Source organism: Oryzias melastigma, linkage group LG12 (genome assembly GCF_002922805.2).
Source record: "Oryzias melastigma strain HK-1 linkage group LG12, ASM292280v2, whole genome shotgun sequence".
Classification (NCBI taxonomy): Eukaryota; Metazoa; Chordata; class Actinopteri; order Beloniformes; family Adrianichthyidae; genus Oryzias; species Oryzias melastigma.
Window position 1 is genome coordinate 4102576 of NC_050523.1, and position 26860 is coordinate 4129435.

Here is a 26860-nt window from a genome sequence, read left to right on the forward strand (position 1 = left end):
TATCATGAGAAGATAAAATCTCCACCTGACTGGGTGAAGTCTGGTGCGGGGCGGAGGGCGGCGGTGGGGGAGCGAGGGGAGAGGCTGTGGGTGGGGGAGCCAGGGAGACTCTCACCGGAGGAAAGGGAGTGGTTGAGGGAGGAGAAGCTGCGGCTGGTGTGCAGCAGAGGAGACGGCTGCATCGCAAAGCGCCTGAAAAGAGAACGCCGCCTGAAACCAAAACAGAACCGGAGAAACGTCAGCGCGTGACTGCCCCCTACAGGACGACAGGAGAACAGCAGATCAGACGAATCAAAAACAGATTCAAATATTATTAATATAATAATAATAAAAATATAAAAATCCCAGAAACTAAAACATAATTCCAAAAAATGAGGAAAAAGTATTTTAGAAAACAACAGTAATTTCCAGAAATCCAAATGTTAAGAAATAAAACTTATCTCGTGTTGGTTTTATGGAACATCACCGATTGGACGATGATAATTCAGTTTTTAAGAAGTAAGAAAAATATTTCTAACTTTGGTAAAGAGTTGATTATTAAACTTCTGCAGCTGCTAAAACTTAAAGAAATATCTTCTGTTGGAAGTTATAAATAACGAATAAATAGCTGCATGAACCTGCAAATGTAAATACTGTAAGTCATCACATTCTGATATTTTAATGGTTTCATTATAATAACTTCTCATTCTTTTGATGAACTGTATGGAGACTTTTTTACTTTTCAAACTCACCAACTTTTCTATTATTGTCATTTTTATTTTCAGTTTGATTGTTTTTGTTGTTGGCCGTGTTCAAATAAATATGAAATAAAATAAACATCATCAAATCGGCGATGTTCCATCATTTCTACATTTTTTGTTTCATCTTCGAATCTTTTTTATTTTAATTTAGTTTCTGGAATTTTGCTGATGCAATTTGCACTTCAAGGAAGTTTATTCTGATACTAATCGATGAGTATTATGCATCTGTTACATGATATGCGATGATAAATCATGAAAAAACGTCTACCGAGATTATATTTAATCAATCAAATGTGACATAAGAGTTTGTTTTTTTATTCTCTAATCAATGCATTTCATTATTTATGTAACGACTTTGAAAAATCTGTTTTTTTTGTCCCGTATTTTATCCAGAATCTATGCTTAAAATCAAATAATCGATCAAACAGCCACCGTACTTAGATTAGCAAGAATAGTCTCAACATTTCAGAGAAGTCTGTGAGTTTGAGTGTTACAAATTAAACCAAAATAAAGAAAACTAAATCAACAAAATGTTTTACATTGTGAAACATAATTGTTTTACTACATTTTTGAGTAACAGATTAAACAGATTAAATCAAACAATTTCATTCTGAAATAAAAACTACATTTTCTTATTGTTTTTTTGTGTTTCTGCAAAAACAGTTAAAATTCTTAAACTCATTTTCTAACATATTTAACAATGACTGTAAAAAGCCGAACAGAGACGAGTAAACAAGAAGTAAAAATATCAACAAATGCAGATTTTTTAAGTGATTTGAACTGAAATTCTACATTTTTTTTGCAGCTTTTTGTTGATTTTACAGCTCCAACTGCAACAAATCACGATTTAATAAAAACAAACAAACTGGGAAATCTCCATCATCTCATCAAGAAGCTTCACTTGTGAATACATTCATTTTTCCTGCTGAAATGTGCTTTTAAAGTCTGATAATTTTTAAATCAAATTCTGATGTTCATGTTCTTCAAATCTGGAGAATTACAGCTTATAAGCATATTTTTAAGTCAGCATTTCTCCTAAAATCTAAACTTAGCAATAACTTAAAGCGTGTCTTTGGGCCTCTGCAGGATTTACCTCTCCGGCGTCTTCTCCTTCTTGGGCTTTTTCCCACACCTCACCATCTTGCTCCTGTAGCTGTTCCGGCGGGCCGGCCCGGTCTTTATGGACGTGTTCTCAAACGGGGTGGTGGAGATGGTCACCTTGCTGCCGCTCTGAGAAAAACACAGTTTTTGAGTTCAAACTTGCAAAAATTGAACCTTAAGGACGTAGAAAGACCATTTTTTCAAGAAAAAAATACTTTTTAAGGGAATAATCTTACCTTAAAGATCCACTCCAATCATTTTAGATCTAGATTAAAGTATTCCCAGTAGTCTTTTAATTATGATTGTCGTTTTTAGCGTGAAAAACATATTTTTCAGCAGGAGAAATGTACGTCTTAGTTGTGGTAGCTTACAGCCCCCATCTAACATTACTGCTGATTCACGATGATTTGAATAATAATTTTTAAAAAATCATTCAGAAAAATGCCACAAGAACTTCTTAAAAAAAATAAAAATTACAATTTTTTTTTCTTAAAATAGTAACATTTTGTTGAGATTTAATTCAGATTCCATTTAATGTTTTGCTCATTTAAAGATAACTTTTCAAATTTTAGTCATTTCTATTCTATGGAGCCTGTTTTTGCAGTGCAGTTGCACGTTTTTGGTTCTTATTCTAAACACAAATCCATCTATTGTATCATAGAAAAACTGACGTTATTGTTTAAAAACTTTGAGGAAAACTAGGTTATTTCTGGAGCCACTTTTACTCCATAGTGGCTTTCTAGCTTAAGAAAATAAGATTAGAGTATTTTATTTCAAGTAAAAGGTTACTAAATTAGCATTTAATTAATTTAAATTAGTTAAGTTTATGACTAATCCTCGAATATAAAGTATGTAAAGGTTTTGATATCCCTGCTGACCTAAACTTGATCCTGTATAAAGCACATTTCATCCAGAGCTGCACTGAGATGATCCGGTTTGGCACAAGGCGGCTTTTATTTTGAAAAAAAAAAAAACCCCAAAACATAAAAAATAATTTCAAACTTTGAGAATATTGTACTTTTTTTATATTTCTGTTTCTATTCATGCCTCAAAAGAAGCATAATTCCTATTAATTCTAAAAAATACATTGTAATGAATGCAAAGCAGCATCAAAATAAGACTTTGTGGCTCCTACTAAGTTCAGTAAAAACGAACCCGAATGGCTGTTTTACTGCTAAAGGTTGCTTTAACAGCAGAACTTTGTCCTCGTTCACCTTCAGCAGCAGCTCCACCACTTCCGTGTGAACCAGACCGTGGACGCTCTCTCCGTTCACGTGGGTGATCAGGTCTCCGGCCTTCAGTCCTGCTTTCTGGGCCGGGCCGCCCTCCTCCACGTTCTGACACACAAACATCAGACCATCATTTTTAGTTTCAAGGAGCTTTCTTCAGTAAAATCCTGATCCATGATTTTAATAAGAAGCACTTTTTTATTTTTGAATTAACATTTTTCCTGAAATTTTCTTCTTTTTGTTGATTTATCAAACATATTTACAGAAAATCTATCAGATTTATATATATAAAAAAAACAAAAGACTCGAGCTTATGCCATTAAGGAATACTTTCATCTGTGATCCAGAACATTCTGTCCGTCTGTCTTAACCTGGACACACTTCAACCTCCTGACTACCAGAAAGAATAAATAAATCTATCAAAAACTACGATCTGCAGAGCCCCCCCCTCCTTCACTCCACATTTGGTACCATTGAAAAATCCCAAATATCCTCCAACCCGAAGGAATTCATCCACTACTTTGGAAGATATTCAGGTTTATGTTTGTTCTCTACTGAGGAGAAGTTTACAGAGTCCGGAGGTTTTAAGGAAATTTCTGTCTATAAAGTTTTTACACGATAAAAATGAAAGTTTAAATAGAAAAAAAAATACATAAATCAGTTTAAATTTGAAAAATCTGATATTTTCTCACAAAGCAGCTTTCAATCCTAATTAAATAAAAACATGAATATTTTCACTTTTGTTGGAGTTTCTGAAATAAACTAATATTTATATTTAAAAATAGATATATCTTGTTTAATAATTTATATTTAACTGAATTAAAACTGTTTTAATGGGTATTCTTTTCACGTCGAAAATGACCTACCCTATTTTTCTGTACCGTTGTCTTGCGATAATGAGATCCACCATCTCGTTATCAATGAGACAATGAAGAATATATTGTCACAACGGTAACGTCTGCATCTCAGGGCAAGAAAAGGACAGACGCAACTCTATATTTCATTATCACGAGACTAATTTCGTTTCGTCATGATAATGAGAAAGTGGATCGCATTATCACGACATTAAAAAATAAAATAAAATAAAAAAACTAGGGCAGGCCATTTTCAGCTTCTATCATCTTTAGGTCCAGAAATAAAATGTAATTTTAATTTGAATATATTAGATATCTGAGGGAAAACTTTACGGGTTCCTACAAGTTTCTTCAAGTTGATTTTTAAGACTTTTTAAGACCATAAATATCTAAAAATTAAGATATTTACCAGCCGTACTAACAAAGAAAAGTTTAAACAAGCAAAACCACAGTACTTGGGATGTGAGGTACAAATAAAAAAAAAATTGTTTAAATGAAGCACAATTTTTAAGGCTCAAGTATCAAAATTTAGACTTTTTATTTCCAAATGTATAAGTTCAAAGACTTTTTAAGACCCCGTGGGAACCCTGATGAAGTTTTCTTATTAATTTAATTCCAAAAGATCTCAGATTACGTCCGAGGATCAGGTCCGCTCCTCACCCAGACCATGTGGTAGACGGTGTACATGTCGCTGTCGCAGGCGTACACCCGGATGGCCCTCAGCGTGAAGCCGAACTTCTTCCCGGAGCTGTGGATGACGACGGGCTGGCGCGGGTTGGCGCTGAAGAGGGAGGAGTCTCTGCTGGGGGAGGAGTCTCTGGAGGACGGGTCCGAGGAGAGGGAGTACGGAGAGAGAGGGCTGGCCAAAGGAGACACGGCGAAGACGTCTGGAAGGAGGAGAGAGGATCAGCGGCTCGGCAGGTTCAACGGAATCGGATGTTTTTACTGGCTGGTGCTTCATGTGGGCGGAGCTTCTGCACCACAAACTATACTTTCAAAGATTTAAAACCATGTTTTTAGATATTCAAGATGTTTTACCAGATCATAAGTTGTTCTAACTTCTCTTTTCTTCACATCTTTCTAAGTTTTTGTCAAAATCAGCTCTGATGGGAATTGTTTTTGTCTTATTAAGAGATACGATCCAGAAATAAGGAAATAATTATTAATATGAGTCAAAATACTTTTGAAAATAAAATAACTTCATTTAAGATGCAAAAAAACTAAAGGTTACATTTTAAGGATGTGATCTTAAAGTTAGACTGGTCGTCATTGTTATTATTTTTGAATCAAAAATGTAGATTTTTGGTGTTTTGTTCAAGACTCCACAGATCAAAGATATTTAACCCAGAATTTAAAACATGTGGATCAGGATTAAAGTGATACAGATTATCAAAATCCCAGATTTGACTCCACAGATCAATTCAATTTATGTTAGAAGTTTTGTATCAGGATTAAAGTGATCTAGATAACAAAATCCTCTGATTTAACTCTACAGATCAAATATTTTTTTCTCAGTATTTCAAAACTTTTGATCCAGATTAAATCGATCCAGATGATCAAATCCGTTGATTTAAGTCCCCAGAATAAAGATTTCTATCCCGGTATTTCCAAGCTTTAAATCAGGATTAAACTGATCTGGATTAGCAAATCCTCTGATTCGACTCCATGGATCAAAGGGTTTTTTTTCCCCAAAGCTTTGGATAAGGATTAAAGTGATCCAGATTATCAAAACCTTTGATTTGAGTCCACGGATTAAAGATTTTTACCTCGTATCTCAAAACTTTGGATCAGGATCAAAATGATCCACATTATCAAACTCCCTGACTTGACCTCCATGGAACAAAGATTTTTATTTTAGTATTTCAAAGCTTTGGATCAGAATTTAAGTGATCCAGATTACCAAATTCCCAGATTTGACTCCACAGATCAATTCAATTTATGCTAGAATTCCAAAGTTTTGTATCAGGATTAAAGTGATCTTGATATCAAAATCCTCCGATTTATCTCTAGAGATTAATACATTTTTTTCCTCAGTATTTCAAAACTTAAGATCAGGATTAAAGGGATCCGGATAACCAAATCCTCTGATTCGACTCGACAGATCAAAGAAACGTTTCCTGGTATTTCAAAACTTTGTATTAGGATCAAATTGATCCATCTTATCAAATCTGTTGATTTGAGTCCCAAGATTTTTATTCTGGTATTTCAAAACTTGGGATCAGGATTAAAATGATCTGGATCATTCTGATCATCTGATTTGACTCCATGGATCAAAGATGTTTTTTCCCAGAATTTCAAATTTTTGGATCAGGATTAAAGTGATCTGGTTTACCAAATTATCCAATTCGACTCCACAGATCAAAGATTTTTATTCCAGTATCTCAAAACTTTGGATCAGGATTAAAATGATCCAGATGATCAAATTCCCTGTCTTAACTCCACGGATCAAATACTTTTATTTCAGTATTTCAAAGCTTTGGATCAGGATTAAAGTGATCCCTTGATTCGACTCCACAGATTTTTATTCTGGTATTTCAAAACTCTGCTGGATCAGATAAACTTTGCATAGATTTGCTCGGATAAGGATTTTCAGATTTGTCCCGCCCACCAGATCAGAGAGGAGAATTTGGAAAAAGGCGGAGCTTTGTTAACTGTTATTTTGATATGTTTGCATTGTTGAATCTAGTTATTTCATATTTATTCAAATCTTGAAAAATCTCAACATACATAAGAAAAATGTCTTAAAAGAAAAAAGAACATTTATCAAACAAGAAGTAAAAATAAATAAATATAAAAAATGTGAATCTTCTTTATTATATTCAATCCAAGAGGGATTAAATATAGATTAAAGGCAGGATTGGATAACAAAATCCAAATTCCAATTTTAGGATCAAATTTGGTTTGAAATATCCCGTTTCAGATCAGGATCCAAATCCAGGAGGTTTAATCCTGCAGGATTATTCGATCCTAAGTGACAGTCTGGAGATCCTCGTGTCTTCTCACCTGCAGGGATCATCAGAGACAACGCGCCGGTCGACACAGACTTGGGGAGTTTCGCCACAGCCGACGTTTTCTCTGCGGCTGCGCTCTCTACGCGTGGAGGCGTGGCCTGATCTGTGGAGGCGGGACTCGTGCTGTCGGGGCTCACGGCGTCTTCACCTCTGGGCGTCAGCTGATCCAGATGTTCAGAGAAACTTCCTGAAGAAAACAGAAGAATTTAAGGGGTTTAATTGTTGAGAAAAAGTGTTTATAAATATTTTATTAACACTAAAGTAAAAACAATTTTATTTAATGTACAAATTATGAGTTAAAAGATTGCAAAAATGCTAATAAATTAAAAAGGTGAATTTGTATTTTCAAAATAAAAGCAGGACCAAACATTTTTGGAACCATTTAGTGACAAAAATGTTTGGTTTTCTGGGAAAAAAAATAATAAAATGGTTTAAGGCAAAAAAAATCTCATATTTTCTTTTTGTTTATATGTAGGCAGATAAAAAATGAAACTCATATTTTTTTGAAGAGTGAGTAAAACAACAATAGGATTACAAAAACAATCCATGTGTGCATTTGGAAAAATGTTTGTAAAATGTGTTATTTTGGAGAAATAAACATGAATTTCCTGAGTTAATGATCAACAATGAGACAATAACTGTATTATCACTAAACCCTGATAGGAAAACCAAAAATTGTTGGTTTAAAATTAATATTTCCACATAATTAGAAATCTTAATAAATCAGATGATGCTTCAAGTTCTTCAGATCCCAATAAAGTTTCAGTTTTGTTACGATTTTTTAACAAACCAACAGAAAAAGCCACGTTGGACCCCACCCCCCTGGGATGACCTCTGACCTGACAGCGTGGCCCCGCTGTGGCTGCTGCCGGGCGTGATGGCGTCCACCTCGTCCTGGGGCAGCTCCCCGACGGAGAAGGAGGCCTTGCTGGGGCCCCCCAGCCCCGAGGTGTCGTCCCCTTCGCTCTCGGCGGAGATGGCAAACTTGGGCAGCAGACCGGAGCGGGGGCCGTGGTTCAGGCCGTCCGAGTCGGTGGAGTGGGACAGCGACGGCCTGGTATGGAGACAAACGGCGTGATGAGGCGAGGGGCCGGCGGGGGTTTGAAAGAGCTGGTGGGGGGTCTCACATGTCAGCGAAGTCTGGCGTCCAGCTGAGGGAGTCCACCGTCAGGGGGCTCTCGCTCTTCTTCTCCTCCGCCTCCCCCTTCTCCTCCAGGTGTCCGCGGGACAAATCCAGGCTGCTGTAAACCTGACGGGATCATCCGGTTAAGACAGGCGGGAAGCTCCGAGCTCTTCTCTGCTCCCGACGACGACCACCAACCTTAGAGAATCTGTGGGAGCAGGAGGAGAACTGCCGCAGGTCCACGCTGAAGTCCTCATCGTTCGTGTCGTCCTCCTCCGTCTCCAGGTGGTGGTACCGCTCAGAGCGAGCTGAGGAGGAGATGGGAGGTCTTACAGGCCCAAAAGAGCAACGTTTAACTCTAAAAGTTTATTAAACTTTTAAGATTATTTTCAAATGCTGTTTGAGTTTGGTATTAACCCTTTAACTGCCTACCCAACCAAACGGTGTAGCACATTAGAAAACGTGTTTTTGAAAATACTATTGTGCACCTAAAGGAAAAAACACTGAAGTAAAAAAAAATTTTTTTCCCCAAATATTTAAATAATGTTTTTTTTTCTGGTTATTAACTGGTGTGTACCAAATAGTATCCAGAAAAAAATACATTTTTTTTTTTAGAAAAAAATACGTTTTTTTAGTTACTATCTGGTGTGTACGACGGAGTATTGGGGCCACTTCATAAAGAAAAAAATATTTTTAAAATTACGACTTTAAATCTCGTAAATTTACGAGAAAAGAGTCGTAACTGCTAAATTACGAGAATAAAGTCGTATATTTATGACTATAAAAGTCATAGGCTAAATTTACGACTTTTAGTCTCGTAAATCTACGAGATTTAAAGTAGTATATTTTTGAGAAAAAAGTTCTAAATTTACGAGATTAAAAGTCATAAATTTACGAGAAAAAAACTCGTAAATCTACGAGAAAAAACTAGTAAATTTACAAGAAAAAAGTCCTTAATTTACAAGATTAAAAGTCGTAAATTTACGAGAAAAAAAACTAGTAAATTTACAAGAAAAAAGTCCTAAATTTACAAGATTAAAAGTCGTAAATCTACGAGAAAAAAACTCGTAAATCTACGAGAAAAACTAGTAAATTTACAAGAAAAAAGTCCTTAATTTACGAGATTAAAAGTCGTAAATCTACGAAAAAAAACCTAGTAAATTTACGAGAAAAAAGTCCTAAATTTACGAGATTAAAAGTCGTAAATTTACAGGAAAAAAAACGCGTAAATCTACGAGAAAAAACTAGTAAATTTATGAGAAAAAAGTCCTAAATTTACAAGATTAAAAGTCGTAAATTTACGAGAAAAATTTAGTAAATCTACGAGAAAAAAGTCCTAAATTTACGAGAAAAAAACTCGTAAATCTACGAGAAAAAACTAGTAAATTTACGAGAAAAAAAGTCCTTAATTTACAAGATTAAAAGTTGTAAATTTAAGACAAAAAAACTAGTAAATCTACGAGAAAAAAGTTGTAAATTTACGAGAAAAAAAGTCCTAAATTTACGAGATTAAAACTCGTAAATTTACGAGAAAAAAGTCGAAAATTTATGAGAAAAAAACTCTTAAATCTACGAGAAAAAAGTCTTAAATTTACAAGATTAAAAGTCGTAAATTTACAAGAAAAAAAACTCGTAATATTACTTTTTTTTTTTTTTTGCCCCTAATACTCCTTTTGTAGGTGTGCACCAATAACTTAACAGAACAAAAAAATGTCTGGATAGTATCTGGTACGCACTATATAGTAACTTATACAGAACCCCTATGTATTTTTAGAAAAACAAATACATTTCATCTCAATTTTTGTTTTTTGTTTTTTAAACTTCGATAACCCTTAGAGGGGAATAAGCAGCATGAAAACAAACATTTTTCGATGATTTTTCTCTCTTTTGGTTAGTTAAACGGTTAAAACTCCGTTCAGGAAGTAAAACCTTCAGCTCGTGGCTGAAACTCACTGTCAAAGTAGCTGGTGTCGTCCTCAGACTCCAGCTGGGGAATGAACTCGGCCTTCTGCCTCAGGAGCCCGTTCCAGTCCAGGTTGTGGAAAAACTGATGCTGCTTCACTTCAGCAGCGCCACCTGCAGGCAGAGAGAGGATTTTCAGGTCAAAAGTCAGCAGAAATGAAGAGAAAGCTGCAGTTTAAACACAAACGGTTCCTCTTCCCCTCCACACCTGTAGGTGTACCTGAAGCGGCACACTTCCTGTCTATTGATATAAAGTGTTTCTGTTGGTTTTATTTCCATTTTTTTAGGGAGGGAGTTGTTCACCATGCCAAAATTCAGTTATTTTTTTATATAATTTTTTATTTTGTTTAATTTTTAAGTATGTAATATTTTTTTTTATAAGTTTTACATTTTTTTTTCATTTTGATTTTTTGTTTATATTTTTTATATACATTTTATTTTTTCATTTTGATTTTCATTACTTATTTATAGAATACATTTTTTCATTTTATCTTTTATTTATTTATTTGCACATTTGTTATTTTCATTTTATTTTATTTTTTATTTATTTATTTGTATATTTTTATTTTTTATTTTTCTTTTATATTTTCAATTCTTTTTTTTCCATTTATTTATTTTTTCTTCTTTCTTTTTTTATATTATTTTCTTTTAAACTTTTATTTCAATTTCCGGTCCAACAAAAAAGGGATACAAATATAATCAATTTGAATTCATTTTATCCTAAATTATAAAAGGCGTTCATACAAATATATGTGACAGTAAAATCTGTCCAACACAAGAGGCCCTCAGCCCCTATCTGGTTGCCCAGCTATTTGACAGGACAAGCTAAATAAAAAAAAATATGAAGAGGAAAAAAAACGTTTGTATTGGGTATTAGAAGCATAAAAATGTTGGTGAGTTGTTGCGTATTCTATGGACGCAAATTTTTGCTCAAACGTGGAAAACATGAAAACAATCAGGTCCTTCGGTCCAGGACGTCTGTAGGACAGAAGTTCGTGGCGTCATGGATCAACAGAGCTTACGTTTACTTTACCCCCTGTTGACCTGAACTCATGTGAGAAATCAGATTCATGCTGGAGCTCAATCGATCCGAATGGACAGGTCAGCAGGATGATCTCCTGTGGGACGACCTCAGCCTCCGCCCCCGTCGTTCTCACCTGTTCCCAGCCTCTCCAGAGGGCTCTGCCTCAGCAGCAAGGTGACGAGCTCCTGAGCGTCCAGAGGGGGCGCCTCCTCGCCCTCGGGCCAGTTTATCTCATCTGGAAAAGCAAAAGAGACAAACTCAGATCAGGTTCAATCCTACATCACTTTCAACAACAAATATAATTGATTTAAGATTATTCATTACATGTTCATATTTAGATAATCTGCATTTAAATCTGGACAACAATGAATTTTCAGATGTCAAAATGCAGCAAAAAGATCAAAACATCAATAAAATGAAGATGATATAGTTTTAATTTTTTTTTAAATCGAGTGATTTTATGTTCCTCTGACTGATTAAACTGATGTTTTAGACAGAATAAAAGCGGTCACACGCTTAAAAGAATCAGTTTGAGGAAAAACTTAAAAAAACATGCAGCCGTTGATGCTGGAAGTCACAAAAACGGTTGAACAAGAGCAGCGTGAAAGTTATCCAGGCTGTAGTAATGAGAGCTGGCAGGTTGATGGCTTCCAGAGGAACATTTATCGTGTCCGGCCTGAAAACATCCATCCATTAGAAACGCTCACTTTAACCTGCTAAGGCTGGATGTTCCTGTGTGAAAGTCACCACAAATAAAAAACACAAATGTTTCCATTTGTGCTGCTGAAAAAGAAAAAAAAAAAGTTGTTTTTAATGAAAACGACCTCTAGATGTCCAAAGTATGGAAGATATGAACTTATGCCTTAGTCACAACGGCTATAGGGGGTGTCTCCACCTGTCATTTTTTATTTTATTTATTTTTTTTGTATTCACCTGGTATTTTATTTTTCAATCTTTTTTATACAAAAATATTTACAATTTTTACAATGAATTATATTATTTATTTTGTAACTGTAGTTTATTTAAAAAATTTTTTTTTCCTTTTTTTTTTTTTATTATCGGTCCAACCAAAAAAAAGGATACAAATATAATCAAAATAAATCAAGTTTAGCCTAAATTACAAAAGGAGTTTATACAAATAAACACCTTGTGTGTCAGAAGATTCATGACCTTCTGTTGTAACAGTAAAACTCGCAGGAAATATTTAGGTCGTAGACTGCCCTATGAAAATGTTCATGCACATTTTTTCTATGGGCGTGCTGCGGGCGACATGTCGTAGAGAACACGAATACAACAAGTAAGGACAAGTAATCATGTTGCGCTACTTTGTGACAGTCGAGCTACATTCACGCCAGCCTTAAAAACACGCGACCACTTCCAACGTAAGGTAAATGTAAACGCACGTATATGAGCGTTTTGGTCTTAAACATTTAAATCTCTGACGTTCACATGTCGCTATACAAGTTTCTACAACCGCTTACAAAATGTGCGTTAAAAAGCTAAACTAGTCAAACTTTGACCAATCAGAGACTTGGTTTGAAGGTGAATTCTTCCCTTATGGTTTCTCCTCTAATTCTAGGGGCATTTGAAGGGTTTTTTTACGAAATAGTTTTTTGAGAGCTAACCCTCGCGGCGGATGACAACAGATCCCTCCGCCGCGAGGGTGATCTGTGTTGTGTTGTTCCTCCGAGTAGAAAAGCATTTCTTCACGTGAATGTGCTCTGAAGATGTCTATGTTTAAAAGTAAGAAATTACTTATTGTTTTAGAAGGATTTTCTAAAGTTATAAAACTGATTATTGTTGTTGTGTATTTCTGAGCACTAACAGAAACGTAGCTGACCGGCGACTATTGATGACATCATCAAATGGGAGTAACGCCTGAATTTAAGACACTATTTTTCCATAACTCTCCAGTTGAAAGGCTAAATGTTGGGTTTTTATTTTGTTTTAATGAATTTAATGTACTGGTTTTAATGATATATATATATGTATTTGTTTGTTTTTGATGAATGTATTTTATATTTTGTGCATTAATGCATGTATTGTTTTAATGCGGACCCCAGGAAGAATAGTCTTACCTTTGGTTAAGACTAATGGAAATCCTTAAATAAATTCAAATTCACATTAAATGTAGGGTAAGAATTCAGATTTGGCCTCGGGTCGGTAGTGACATATCAATGGTGTCCCTTTTAATTCACAGAAATGTCAACCGTCTGAAAATTGATCATGAAGGAGAAATTACTCCGTGCGGTTTGTGTCCACCTGGAATTATGACATAAGTGTTTCATAAAAAAGAAAAAAAACGAGCTAAATTCATTTGCACCGCTTTGAGATCTCACACCAAGCCCCTTCGAACTGTAGGGGGCAGACGTGCTAATAATCAGCAGAAGAAGAAGAAGAAGAAGAAGAAGAAGAGGAAGCCCCTCCCTGCTTGCCCAGTGTGAACACTATAAACTAACAGAGGTGGATAGAGTATTCCAAAATGTTACTCAAGTAAAGATGTTGTTATAAAATAATAATAAAAGTTGTTTGGTTCTGAAGAACATCGTCTTCTGCTTTAATTATATTTGGCTACAAGCTTTAAATTCGTAAATGTGTGTTTGTGGTGTTCTTTAAGTGTCTTTTAATTCATGAATGTCAGCGTTTTGATTGAGAATAACCCCGATAATCGACGGCGTGCTGTTCATTCCCGTGTCGCACGCAAACACTTTCATCCAGAATCTGATGACTCCTCCGGGGAGACGATTCCCTCCGTTCCCTCGCCGCCGTCAGCAGCATCTCCGCGACTTTAAACTTCACTTATAGAGCCGAGAAAGCTAAACACGCCCGACGCCATCTGCTTGTCTGCCGGCCTTCTGGGAAATCTAAGCGGTGAAGCGAGAAGCCCATGTGGTCACCAAGCAAACGGTTCATTCACATCTCAATGAGGTTTGGGGATTTGTGCTGATGTGAGCGACAGATGTAGAGGAACGCTGAAGTCGCCGCCACGGCAGGACGGAAGAGGTGATTTGATCTTAGAAAGCAAAGAAGTTTGAGGATAAAAAAACACAACGATTAAAACAAGAAAGTCTACTTTCAGAGCTGGAATCAGCAGAGAAATCTGTCGCGTCTGCTCTGGTCTGTTCTGAGCGGCTCAGATCTGCTGGCAGTGACAGAAGGTCGGGTTGGATCTACCAGCAATCCGCCGGTTAGGTTCTGCATAATCTGATCCCAGATGGTTTTCAAGCCACAAAGACGATCTAAGATCCAAACACTGAGGTGACTGCAGGAAAACGGATATTTAAATGACATTGTTGTCATGATATTTCTGTTTTCCTGATTTTTTACAGAGCAGCTGTTGTGTTTTTAGGGTTATATTTACTAAAACTTTACTAAAAAAATAAGAAAATGATACCTGAGAGATTATGAGGATTTTCAAAATAAAACTAGAGAGGATAAAGTCTGATTTTGAAAACAAAATGTAAAATGTTTATATAAATACAAGAGTGACTTTATGTTGTAGCATCTATAATTAGATATGCCTCTTAGATTAGGTTAAATTTATACTTAAATAAAAATATTTTTGAACATATAGAAGCAGTTGGATGTTTGCAGACATAGAAATTTATTTTTATTTGATTTAATTAAATAATGACACGATGTAACAATAGGGACCTGTATTTTTTTAAATTAAAAATTTTAGACCCCAAAAAAATTTTTTTGGTTTGTTTTTAGAGGCAAAATTCAAAATCATATCACTAAAAATTGATCTAAAGTAGATGTAAATTCAGTTTTGATCACATTTTGACTATTCATTTTTATTCTCCATGTCTGCTGTATGTATATCTTCTTTATTCCCTTCCTGAATGAAACTTTAAAAGCCAAATTTTACACCCATTTAAGCCTATTTATTTTTTCTTTTGATTGGCAGGACCAATGGGTGGACACAAAACGTATCAGAGTATTATTGAGACAGGCGGAAAACGTTTGTGAAGAATCCTCAAGAGTTGGTCTCAAGTAGGACTTTCTACAACAGAGCGATGAGCTGTAAACAGGAGGAACACCGACCGCTGATGACTTGTCCAAACAGCTCCTCCGGAGTGTCTCCAAAAAACGGCACGCAGCCAACGAGGAACTCGTAGAGGATTATTCCCATGGCCCACCAGTCCACCGGCTTCCCGTAGCCTTGTCTGAGGATGACCTCAGGAGCGATGTACTCCGGGGTTCCACACACCTGAGCAGAACAGGAATACACATATCAAAACAAGAGTTCTGAAGAAGAAAGCCGTCCGGTCAGTTTCCACCTCCGGCACTGACCTGCTTGTCGGAGAACTCTCTGGCGTCTTTCTCGATGTGTCCCTCGTACAGGTTGGTGGTCATGTTCATCAGCCCGACTTTGGAGAGACCGAAATCTGTCAGCTTGATGTGTCCCATCGAGGTCACCAGCAGACTGCAGGGAGAGCAGAGAAGATCTTCAGCTTCGGAGAGAACAATCTTTTCTTTACTGCAAGAAAACCTTCTCGACTTCCTTCTCTGTCTCATCATGGAAAACATGGATGATGTTGAGCGAGTATCTTGGGTTTATATGTTTAGAGCTCTACAGAGACATTGGCAAGCGAGTCGCTGTGTCTAGATTCACCCGACCAATCAGAGACGCTCTACGGTGATGTTCACCATTTACTGCACGAGCTGCACGTGGATAATATTTTTTAATATTATGGGATGGCTACAGCTTGGATGCCATTTTTTTTGTCTCAAAGTTGGCCATTTTTAATTGTTAAATGAAAACTTGTTTGAGCAATCTTCACATGCCGACAGGTTAAGTCTACAACCACAACTGAAGTTTTCTTGACCTTTGACCTGGAAAGAAGCCGCCAGGTTAATTAAAAAAAAATTAAATAGATCCCCTTTTACAAATCGTAACTCCTTTAAACTCCTCGAGCATCATTGGGAAGAGAATGTTGGTTTAAGTAGATTTTGAAGGGCGTTAGCTTGGCAAGCTAGCAAAAGTGGCATTTCCTTGTTGCTTGGATATTTTTTACTGTAAAAATTGAATACAGCAATCCTTGGCTCAAGCTGAACAAAATGATATGCCATATAATACGGACATATTAGGAATGTGGGCGTGGTCAACAAAAACCCTCCGTTGCTAAGGAATTTTTTTTTTTACTTTTGCCAATTCTTCTAACAGTTACATAGATTTGTTGGTCAGCCCCAGACAACCAAAAAATAAAATGGTTGCTATGGAGATAAACCAACAGAAAAGGTGTTTTTTAATGAATTTTTCTGTTTGGGGGTTCTGCGTGCTGGCAGAGGATGAGGTTAAGTCAGTGAGGGGGGGGTCAAAAGGGGGCAGCGGGGGTGGGTAGCACCTTCAGGCCATACAACACAGCTGTCGTCTTTAACTACTGATTATTTCGGGGGGTTTTCGGCAACACATAAGATACTGATTTAAGGTTTTTCTACAATAATTTACATTTTTTTTTTAATATTTTGCTTGATCCAACACATTTTTTTGTTCTCCACCAGCCTTTAACCTCCTTAAAAATGTAAGAAAATCCAAGAAAACTTCTAAAAGATGATGTCAAAGATGACTCCTCCCTCACTTGTCAGGTTTGAGATCCCTGTGGACGATGCCGTAGTTGTGGAGATACTCCAAAGCCAGGACGGTTTCTGCAAAGTACATGCGGGCCATGTCCACAGGCAGCGGGCCCATGTTCTTCAGCAGGGTGGCACAGTCTCCACCTGCAAAGAACAACCGAAACATGCGGCAAATATCCCCCAGAAGACCACAGAGACCTTCTGCGGCACTCAGACCGACCTTCCACGTACTCCATCACCATGCACAGGTGCCGGCGCGTCTCGAAGGAGCAGTACATGGATACGACAAACGGGTTCTCGGCGAAGGTCAGGATGTCCCTCTCCACGAAGGCCTGCTGTATTTGATTCCTCAGCATCAGGTTCTGCTTGTTGATCTTCTTCATTGCAAACCGCTGCTTGGTTTCTTTGTGTCGCACTAGATAAACAGCTCTGTGGAGCAAAAAGGAGAATAAAAATGGCTCCACTTCTCTTTAGAAACATCTCTTAGCGTGTTTGAGTCCTCACCCGTAGGCTCCGTTACTGATGAGTTTTATCATCTCAAAGTCGAGCTCACAGGGTTTCCTCCGGGATCGCAGCGCCGTGCCGATGCTCTGAGACTGACGAGAGACAGACGGACGCTAAACGAATCAAAAAGTGCTGCAGAGAGACTAGAATCAATAAAGCGAATCAGTCTGAGCGCTTACAGAATCATCCGTTTCTGGGGTTTCAGCGATGCCGCTGTCACAGCTGGTCAGCTGGGCGATTTCTAAATAAAATAAAAGGTTTTCAGGTTCATTCTAAAGCTACGACTTCACTTTTTTTTCAGATAAATTCTGCAACTTTAACACAAAAACAGCAGACCCGAGGTTTGGCCTTGAGGCGAAACACGACCGAGGAGAAATGAAGCAGAAAACGAATCTGGCTAATTCCTGAAATCCAGCGCTCCAGAACAAGAGCTCGTTAAAAACCACCTTGCATTTTAGGGGGTTCTGTTCCTCATGGGGGGGGGGTGTCCCCAGAGGGCCTGTAAACACGTCTGCTGCCGTTTAACATCTGTCGCTCCTCAGAGGTTTGCTTAAGCAAACAAAGCGCAGGAGGAACAGGCTGACGGCCGGCCGGCCCGCGTGTGTTCAGTCTGCGGGGACGCCATTCTTTTCTAATTACTCATAATGAATGTTGCTGCTTTCTAAATCTGGAGACAGAAGGTCAGTAAACAGACAATCTGGACTTAAGTCAATAGTGTACTACGAACCCGTTTCTATTCTCCCTTCACTGACAGATGTTCCACTAGTGAAAACCTCTCATCAGCATCCATGATGATCATGATGATGATGATGCTGTACCTTCCAGAGGGTCTCTGGTGAGCCCCAGCTGACTGATGATGTACCGAGGGATGTCCGTCTTGATGCCCTGGCCCTCCTTGGCGTGTCCTTCAGCTGCCTCCAGGAGGTGGTAAAACTCCTCCGGGTCAAACTCCTTCAATGAAGCACCGATTGAAAAAACAGAAAAACCCGACAGGTGATGTTCGACTCCGATAGAGAAAGCTCATTTTTTCCCCAGATCAAATTTACATCTACTTTGTATTTGTAAACAGAACCCAAAAGTAGGCAATTTACCTGAATATATATGTATATAAATAAAAGAAAACATACTTTCTGAAAGAATTTTAAAAAGAGATAGAACATAGCTTGAATGGGGACATTTCTTTTTAAATTACATATTTGATTGTGTTGTTTTGCTTTCACATTGCACTTTTGAGAGAGGACTACACAACAGGAAGCTTAAAGCAGACCAAGAAAATACCTTTTTAAAGCCTCTTTACCTCCTCTCAGCTTTATATTGACATATAAGCAACTTTTTAAGTTTTTTATAATCCATCAGTTGATTAGTTAGCCCCATTGACTGTGTAAGAGAACTGGACCGAGTGAGTGTGACATCACTCAGAATATTTTTTTTTTCAGCTCCAACTAAATTAAGTAAGTTCAGTCATCATTTTTTTACACTACGAAAACCATTTTGTTGGAGCCAGAAGTCGTCCGAGTCCTCGTCACCATGGAAACCACCGTCACCAATCAGAAGCGAGCTTGCTGGAACGTCACAGGCCTACCGATTGAAAGCGGGCTACACAGAATTTGTGAAACCTTTTAAATGTTAGATGTGGGGGTCAGCAGGCTCCACCTACTTCTAAAGAGGCAGCTGATTGGTCAGTTTATAAGTTGGATAACTAAAAAATACATAAAAAAATACGAACAGCTTTAAAAAAATAGTATCAGAGGAAATGTGGTTATTCTAACAGATAAAATCGGAGCCAGCTGGTACTTTCTGTTTGAAACACCAGGGGGTAGGGGTCATTCAGTCCAGTTCTCATGTACAGTCGATGGTTGGTGCACAAACTGCAGTGAACCTCAGTGTTTACTTGCAAATAAAGAATTATTTTTTAGTTGTACTGAAGAAAACAAACTGATATTGACCAAACTAAACTAGAACTAGTTCAAAACTATTTTATTTTGTCTCATGCAGCTCTAAGATTTGAAAATGCATCATTAACCACCGACTGATTCTGTCCACAGCTTTAGTCTGTGCTGCTCATTTCAGCTTCAGCCACAAAACGTTTCATATTTTCTTTTTATAAGAAACAGACCCTTATTCTGACATTCAACAGAATGTTTGTCCACTAATTATAACTTTAAATTATATATACTGTAAAGTTGAATTCAAAATAAAAGTCTTTTTTCTCTAAAGCTTTTAAAAACATTTTATTTTAAGTTTTGTCGCTGAAAACCATCTTTTTGAAATAAAAATCTACTTTTTAAGGAAAGTTTTTTAGACTTAAAGATTAGTTTTATTTAGATAAAGCAAATATTACTTCCTGTTTTAGAGTACTTGTGTTACATTTAATGTCTGGACTCGATTCAGCCTCAAATACCAGAAACAACAGAACTAAATGCTTAAGAAGAATAAAACTACACTGATGATCTAAAGATTAGAATAAAGTTGGTAAATCAAAAAAACAAACAAATCTAAAATTAAATAGTTAGGAGTAACTTCTAAACAAGCATTTAAGAAATTAAAGTGGATGTTCTCTTGAGGGGTCGTAAACAGAAATGAAACGTACCAAACACTCCAGCAGCCGAGCCGGTCGAGCGATCACGATGAGGATCTTCTTGGCCAGCTCTCTGATGAAGTTCACCTCCTCGCTTTCTGACCTCTCTGTGGACTGCAGAGAGCAGAGAAGGTTTAAAATCCGTATACTTTAACATCCCTTATTCTGAGTCTTTTCCAGGCTGGAGGATCAATCAATGATCTCATTCAGTATCTTATAAACGGTTATGATTGGAATAAACTGGATCCGCTCACCTCCTGAACCAGCCTCTCCAGCTTGTCTGTGAGCTCACAGAAGTAGCTGGACGTGACGTGTCCGAGCCGACTCTTCTCCAGACAGTCGCGGGCCAGCTCGATGATCTGATGGTGGGCGAAGCCCAGCACGCCGTCCGCCAGAGGCGGGACGCTCTCTGGAGAGTTGCTGCGGATGATCTCCTGAATCTTCTCCTCCATCTGAGCCGTGGCCTAAAGTTACAAGACAAAATCGGTGAAACCAAAGTCTCCTGAAGCCACCGGGCTCCAGCGGGAGAGCCGACCTTCGGGAACCGCTCCTTGTAGACGTGATTCATCATGATGATCTCGTGGTCGTAGCAGGACGGCGATCTTCCAGGGCTGAAACGCACAGCAGACGGGTCAGCATGAACGGCGTGGAGGAGGCGGTGAGGAGGGAGCGGCGGCGAGTACCTGAGGCTGCGGGAGCGTGGTCGCATGGCGGTCGCTCTGCGGCACTCGTCCCCGGAGATGCTCTCGGTGCAGAAATGCTTGGAGAGGAAGTGCAGCTCATCGGGGGTGGGCTGGTAGGGCAGCTGGTGCAGCTTCTCCTGTGATGAACAGGATGACTGGAAATGAAACAAATATACATTCAACATGAAAAGAAAAAAAAAAAAGAGGATTTTTCTCAGATTTAATTAAAACAATAATTAAAAAATGACCACAGAGCCTGAAGGACCCCTTAGTTTAACCGCATCTCTGTAGTAAATCAGCTTGAATAATACATATTTCAATTTAGTTTTGATTTAATTAGTATTTTGTAGAAATATTTTCAAAGCACTGACAGGTAGAGTTACTTAAATTAAGGGTTAGCTTACTTTAAACTGGTGAAAATAAAAAAATAAAGTCATTTACGGCATAAAAAACTTAAAATCAATTAATAAATTAAATTAAAACTGAAACATATTTTTTTTTTGCTTTTTTGCATAATGATCCTATTTTATAACAGCTTCTCCAACATCCCAAATTAAATTTCTGCTTTAAAAATCAAATGCATTTCAAAAAAAAAAATATTATGGGATGGCCACAGGACCTACAGCTGTGAAATTTGTCAATTTTTTACAATACGGGAAAATAAAACCACTAGGTTAAGTGCATAACTACTATCGCTTTTCTGTTGACCTCTGACCTCAAGAAGAGTCTGCTATCTTGAATTAAAAATATATATCACCTTCTACTAATTTAGGAATCTAGGAATTTTGACCTATCACCTCGACCATCTTTGGAAGATATTTAGGAAAAAATATTGGTTTAAAGTGTAAAGTTCTTTGATGTCGTTAGCATAGCAAGCTAACAAAAGTGGCGTTCTCCCGTTGCTCGCACATTTTTTTCTGGAATGTTGTGAACATGTCATAAATCAATCCCTGGGTCGAGCTGAACGAAACAATATGACACATGATGAGAACATACTAGGAATGTGGCCATGGTTAACAAAAAAATAAAAAAACCTCCGTTGCCATGGAAATCCCAAAATTTACTTTTGCCAATTCTTCTAAAAGTTACATAGATCTGTTCGTCACTTTCAGGCGACCAAAAAATAAAATGGTTGCTATGGAGATAAACCAACACAAAAGCCTCCATTTTGAGAAGTGTGTATTTTTATATTTTTCTCTGATTTGACCAGTTAGATTAATTAATCTCACAATAAAAATAATTGCAAGACAGCACCAAATAAAACTTTCATGTTTTCCTTCAAACTAAAGTCTATAGCAGGCATGTCCAAAGTCTAGCCTGTGGGTGAAATGTGGCCAAAAAAACAAAAAAAAAAAAAAAGAAAAGCGCCCCCACACCCAGCATTTACTGCAAACTGCAAGTATTTTAAACATGTGGCAAAACTAACTTCATTGCCATAAAATAAATAAAAATTAAAAAAAGAAGACAGCGAAAAATGGAAAATTTGAGTATTTTATTCAATGAAATACAAAAGCTCAGCGGCCTTGTGGTAGAGTGTCCGCCCTGAGATTGGAAGGTCGTGGGTTCAAATCCCGGCCGAGTCAGACCAAAGTCTCTAAAAATGGGACCCAGTGCCTCCCTGCTGGACACTCAGCACTAAGGAGTTGGACTGGGGGGTTAAAGGGTTCCTGAGCGCAGCTGTGTCTGCAGCTCACCCCTCCCCCAGGGGGTGGGTCAAGTACAGAGAACAAATTGCACACACTTAGTTGCGTGACAAATAGTGGGACTTAAAAGACCAGCGTCCACCGAATGGGTCTGAGAGTGGTACCAGAGTCCGCTTGGGTGAATTCAGACTGAATATTTGTTCTGGATCATCGGGGGAAACGGGTTCTGGTTTATCTAAGCGAACCAAACGAGCCTGAATACACTCTAAAAATATGTCAGATCCAAGTTTCTTTGCATTTAAGGGTTCAAATAATGGAGGTTGAATGGTTGGCCCTCACAAACATCCACGTCCTCTGGTTTCATTTGAAGGGAGTTTCTATCCTCATAAGTGGATTTTAATGAAATTACTTGTGTAGTTCTTTATTTTCTATAAAAGAGTTGTGTAAAGTCAACCAAGCTGATGTGTGATGCTCACAGAAATCGTGGAACTGGGGGTGTTGGTTCCATATCCAGAGGAGGGAAGGGAGGCCAAAGACCAGCGGCGGCCATCGGTCCTGAAACAAAACCATCAGATGAGATTCAGAACAGTGAAAAAACTGTGAGGACAAACACGACGTCCTGATGCAGCATGCCGGTCTGTGAGGAGACACTCGTGTGTTTGAAGGTTAAGTGAGAAAACCTCCATGACCACATGGTTCTACATGAACCTGAAAACCGCAGATTTCCAGGATGACAAACTGATGAGGAACGACAGAGAACTCCAGATGGATGTGAGGGATGGCTGCTTAAAGAGACACGAAGCTCTGGCTAGAGTTACCTGTCTGCTCTGTGGCAGTGACTGTGGATTATAACAAGAACACAGAGTCACATGTTGAGAAACTGCACAACATAAAAACTGGTTCTGACAACAAGAATCTGAACGTGTGTGCTACAGATCGTTTCTGGGGAGTGATCAGCTGCAGCTCAGAGGGAAAATAAAAGAAGCAGATCCAGGTCAGGTTACCTTCGTGCAAACGAGAAGTGAGCAGAGGCACTGGGGGAGAAGTTTCGAGGGCTGTCCTGTGGGCTCGTTCCTGAAATACAGGAAAGACATTTAAAAAAGGAGATGCTCAATGAGTTTGATGTTTTAGCAGACAACAATAAATCAGATATTCATTTCACACAGGAAGACTAAAAAAATCCTACTTTAGTGAAAATAACTTGATAAATGAATAAAAACGCAGAAACAACACTTTGCTTTGACACTTTGCTTTGACTTTAAAGGCACATGGACCTCAGAGGAGTAATCATGGACTGTATATAAGAACTGGACTGAGTGACCCCTCCCCCGTTGTTCCAAACAGGAAGTGCTAAATCTATTCTTCTATAGAGAAATAAACAGCTGTTCATTATATTTTTGGGAATATCCATTCTTGCTCTGATACAGTTTTTTTTTAAACGTGTTTTTTCTTCAGTTCAAGTTATAAACTGACCAATCGGATGCCTCGATAAAAATAGGTGGAGCCTACTGTCCAAAATGTTTGACAAACTCTCCCGGGCCTGCTTCTAAGTGGTAGGGGTGTGGCCTTCCAGCAAGCTCGCTCCTGATTGGTGAGAGTGACATTATGACAACATAATGGTGTCCACATTCAAAAATAAAAAAAAAAATGGCGACTGAATCGACTTCATTTGGTTGAAACCATTTTCCAGTTCTCTTTCACAGTGAATGGCGCCGACCAACCAACCAAACAAAGAGATAATTGAGGTTTTCATGATATATTTGTATAATTGACAGATTTAACTGAGGCTGATTTGAGGTCCTGTGGTGCGGTATGGGTGTCAGGTGGGACGCGTTCAGAGGTGAAAAAAATCTGAGCTTTGGTGAAGTCAACCAATCAGGGACTCAGCTTTGGGATGTGACGCTTTCAGCGACTCAGTTGGTAGAACACAAATCGTCCTGAACTTCCACCAATTTTCTAAACACCTGGACAGGTTTCTAGTCTGTCATAGCGGCTAGAGCGAGTGAGTAATTGAGAAAAAATCTTCTAGTTTGATTCTTGTTTTCATTTTTCCCATCTCGGACAGCGAGTCTTTAAACTAGGACACAGAAACGTGGAAGTAGCGGCGGAAAGCGGCCATCATTCGATCATTCATTTGTGAATGATCTCATAAACCCAGACATGAAGATGTGTTGACCAACATTTTGATAGAACTCTTTAAATTGAAGAAATCTGAACTCTTCCAAGTTTCCATGCACTGTAATAAGATGTACACAGTTCCATGTAGCGATCAGGCTAAAAACATTTGCTGGTAGCTCTTCTGTGGGAGGAGCATCAGGTTTAGAAAACATTTTGGACAGACGTCGACCAACGAATTTGACGTCAAAAGAGAGACAGCCAATATAACTAGAAACATTTACTTCATTTAGCAGAAAACTCATGTCAAACATATCTGTAGTGAACCCTGGCGCGGTTCACTACAGTGTAAATACAACCAGACTACTCAGTTAAACAAAAACTAGAAATAAACCCAAAACTGTTTCAAACTCTACAGATTTCAATGATAAAAAGTTGGTGTAGTGATGAAATACAAACTGAAGAGTAGGATTGTGTGTTGGCAAGAGTGTGGCGATACGATATGTATCACGATACTTCTCTAATAAAATTGTAAAATTCATATTATTTAATGATCACAATATAATTATTTAACACAAGCTGGTTCCGCGAGATCTTCTTGTTTTGGTCGTGGTGCTGCCACCTAGTGGTCGGGAGTTTAGGTGGAAAACGAAAGTAAGACGCTGAATGACGCTCAAAAATAATCAACAATCAGCATTTTAAATCGGTAAAAATATCGTCAAAGAAAATATCGCGATATATCGCCACATTTTTTCCCCACACTCATACTAAACAGCAATGACAGGACAAACAGGACAATTCTTCTTCATTTTTGTGACGTTTCCAGATAAATATAAAAATAAATAATATCAAGTAAAGGTGTGATAAAATAATTAATCTTAACTAGAATATTATGGTGTGAAAGAAGCCTAATCTATTTCCAACTGAACTCAAGTGTCCATTGTTCTGCACACGTTCCTGTCCTATAGACACTTTATTTAGCTTTTGGTCTATTTTAATCTATTTTATTTTGAGGAACGTTCAGATATCAAATATACTTTTCTAAAATATTTGAAGAAACTAATTTGAGAGATAAAAGGCGACGAATTTATGAGAAAAAGAGCCTTAAAACAGCATCTGTGTTAAAGAAATGAAGTGGATTTTACATGAAATGTTCATTCTTATGGGTTAAATATAAAAACAGTGAGAGGCGATGCTGAGTTCAAACCACCAAGCGACAAAATAAAAGTCCAGACACAGAAGGCGGAGTTCCACATCTGTCAGGGGAACAATAGGACAAAAGAAGCCCGGCTAACCTACAGGACAACATTTGTTTTCATATGAACAAGGAGCTATTGTTAGAGAAACACTCAAACTTTTTCAAGGTCTTTGAAAAATACTTTTTCTCAGCAATTACAGAGTAGAAGAGCCCTCTGTTCTGACCGAGCGTCCGTTCGACGTCATCATAGCAGGTTGGATCAAATCCTCTCCTTTCATCTTTTTTTACTAACAACAGTAGGATTTTTTTTGTCCTTTGGAGGATCTTCAGTCTCTGATCTGCTTCGACTCTCCTCGTCTTGTTCTCCTACCTCTGGAGCAAATGTTCCGCCTCAGCCAGAGAGTCAAATCCTCCCAGAGCGGCGGACTGTCCGAGTCCGAGTGCATCTTCCAAGCGTCCTCCGCCGGGTCCCAACGCAGACTAAACAAAAGAGTGGCGGCTCCGCTTTTGCCTGGCAATGCCAGGAAATAAAACGCCCTGTGGTAAATGACCCCCCCCCTTTACTTCTTTCCTCCCAGCGGGACGACATTTCCTCCTTTGAAACAATCAAACGTAGAATTTGCCACCGTTCTGTGAAATTTCACCCTGTAGAAGACCGTCACTATTCAGGTGTTTTCTGTTCAGACTTTCATATCAAACGCCGTTTTTTTTCCCCATTAAATGCCCCCCCCCCTTTAGATAAGAGCTGGCATTTCAACCACTCATATCTCTGGTTGTACAGGCAGCAGTTCTGTCTGTGTCTCCATTATAACACAATGGGCTGCATTCCTGCTGGAGAACCTTGCATCAATGACACTCGTGTTTTACATGAAGCCCCGCCCCTACAGAACAGGTGCTGGAGGTGGACTCACCTGTGAGAGACGACAGAGGGGAGTGAGGTCGCGTCAGACCGGACGACTGGCCGCTTCCAATCAGGCTCTTCCTGTTGCTGGTCCTGCAGCTGCAGAGGAGAAGACAGATTTGGTTTTAGGGAGAACGTAGAGAAAAACGGACAAACGGATCTGAAGATTTGGTCATTTGGTGAGTCTGTTCTTAGACTTGCAGAAAATGACTGAAAATAAATAAAATGAATGGAAGAAAAAAATGAAAACAAATGGAAGCCAACCCCTTAAAAAACATTTATGTAGTTACATTTATAATGTATTTGTAAACCGTCTCATAGAGATGCCACAAACGATTATTTTATTAGTCGACTAATCACTGATTATTTTTTCCGATTAGTCGACTAATCGGGTCATGTGCAAACTAACTAAAAACTAGATATATAGCATTACCTGCTATAATGCTAGTGTGAATGCTATAAGCTGAATTTGGCCGCTGAAGATGTTAGTGCTGATAGCTGAAGATGCTGAAATGAATAGCTAAAAACAATGAAGCTGATAGGTGAAATCGCTGAAGCTGATGACGCTGAAGCTGATAGCCACAGGTAAAATATTGGTTAAATGCCCAAAAAAC

The 26860-nt window shown here is 38.1% G+C and overlaps 1 protein-coding gene across 1 annotated transcript in view; it reads right to left on the reverse strand.

Annotated features, from left to right (window-relative positions):
- Positions 1–26860, reverse strand: part of mast4 (microtubule associated serine/threonine kinase family member 4) — a gene marked incomplete at its 5' end in the record, with an annotated part of 103919 nt that overhangs the window by 4871 nt on the left and 72188 nt on the right. The window contains 25 exon segments of the mRNA XM_024299282.2: positions 26–210; positions 1834–1970; positions 3056–3178; positions 4585–4811; positions 6928–7122; positions 7775–7989; positions 8063–8184; positions 8257–8366; positions 10012–10134; positions 11178–11279; positions 15092–15257; positions 15341–15473; positions 16630–16768; positions 16845–17053; positions 17129–17220; positions 17308–17369; positions 17947–18079; positions 19719–19820; positions 19961–20170; positions 20242–20317; positions 20390–20544; positions 22509–22587; positions 22851–22871; positions 23037–23106; positions 26257–26345. Of these exon segments, the coding sequence (XP_024155050.1) occupies positions 26–210; positions 1834–1970; positions 3056–3178; positions 4585–4811; positions 6928–7122; positions 7775–7989; positions 8063–8184; positions 8257–8366; positions 10012–10134; positions 11178–11279; positions 15092–15257; positions 15341–15473; positions 16630–16768; positions 16845–17053; positions 17129–17220; positions 17308–17369; positions 17947–18079; positions 19719–19820; positions 19961–20170; positions 20242–20317; positions 20390–20544; positions 22509–22587; positions 22851–22871; positions 23037–23106; positions 26257–26345 (3275 nt within the window).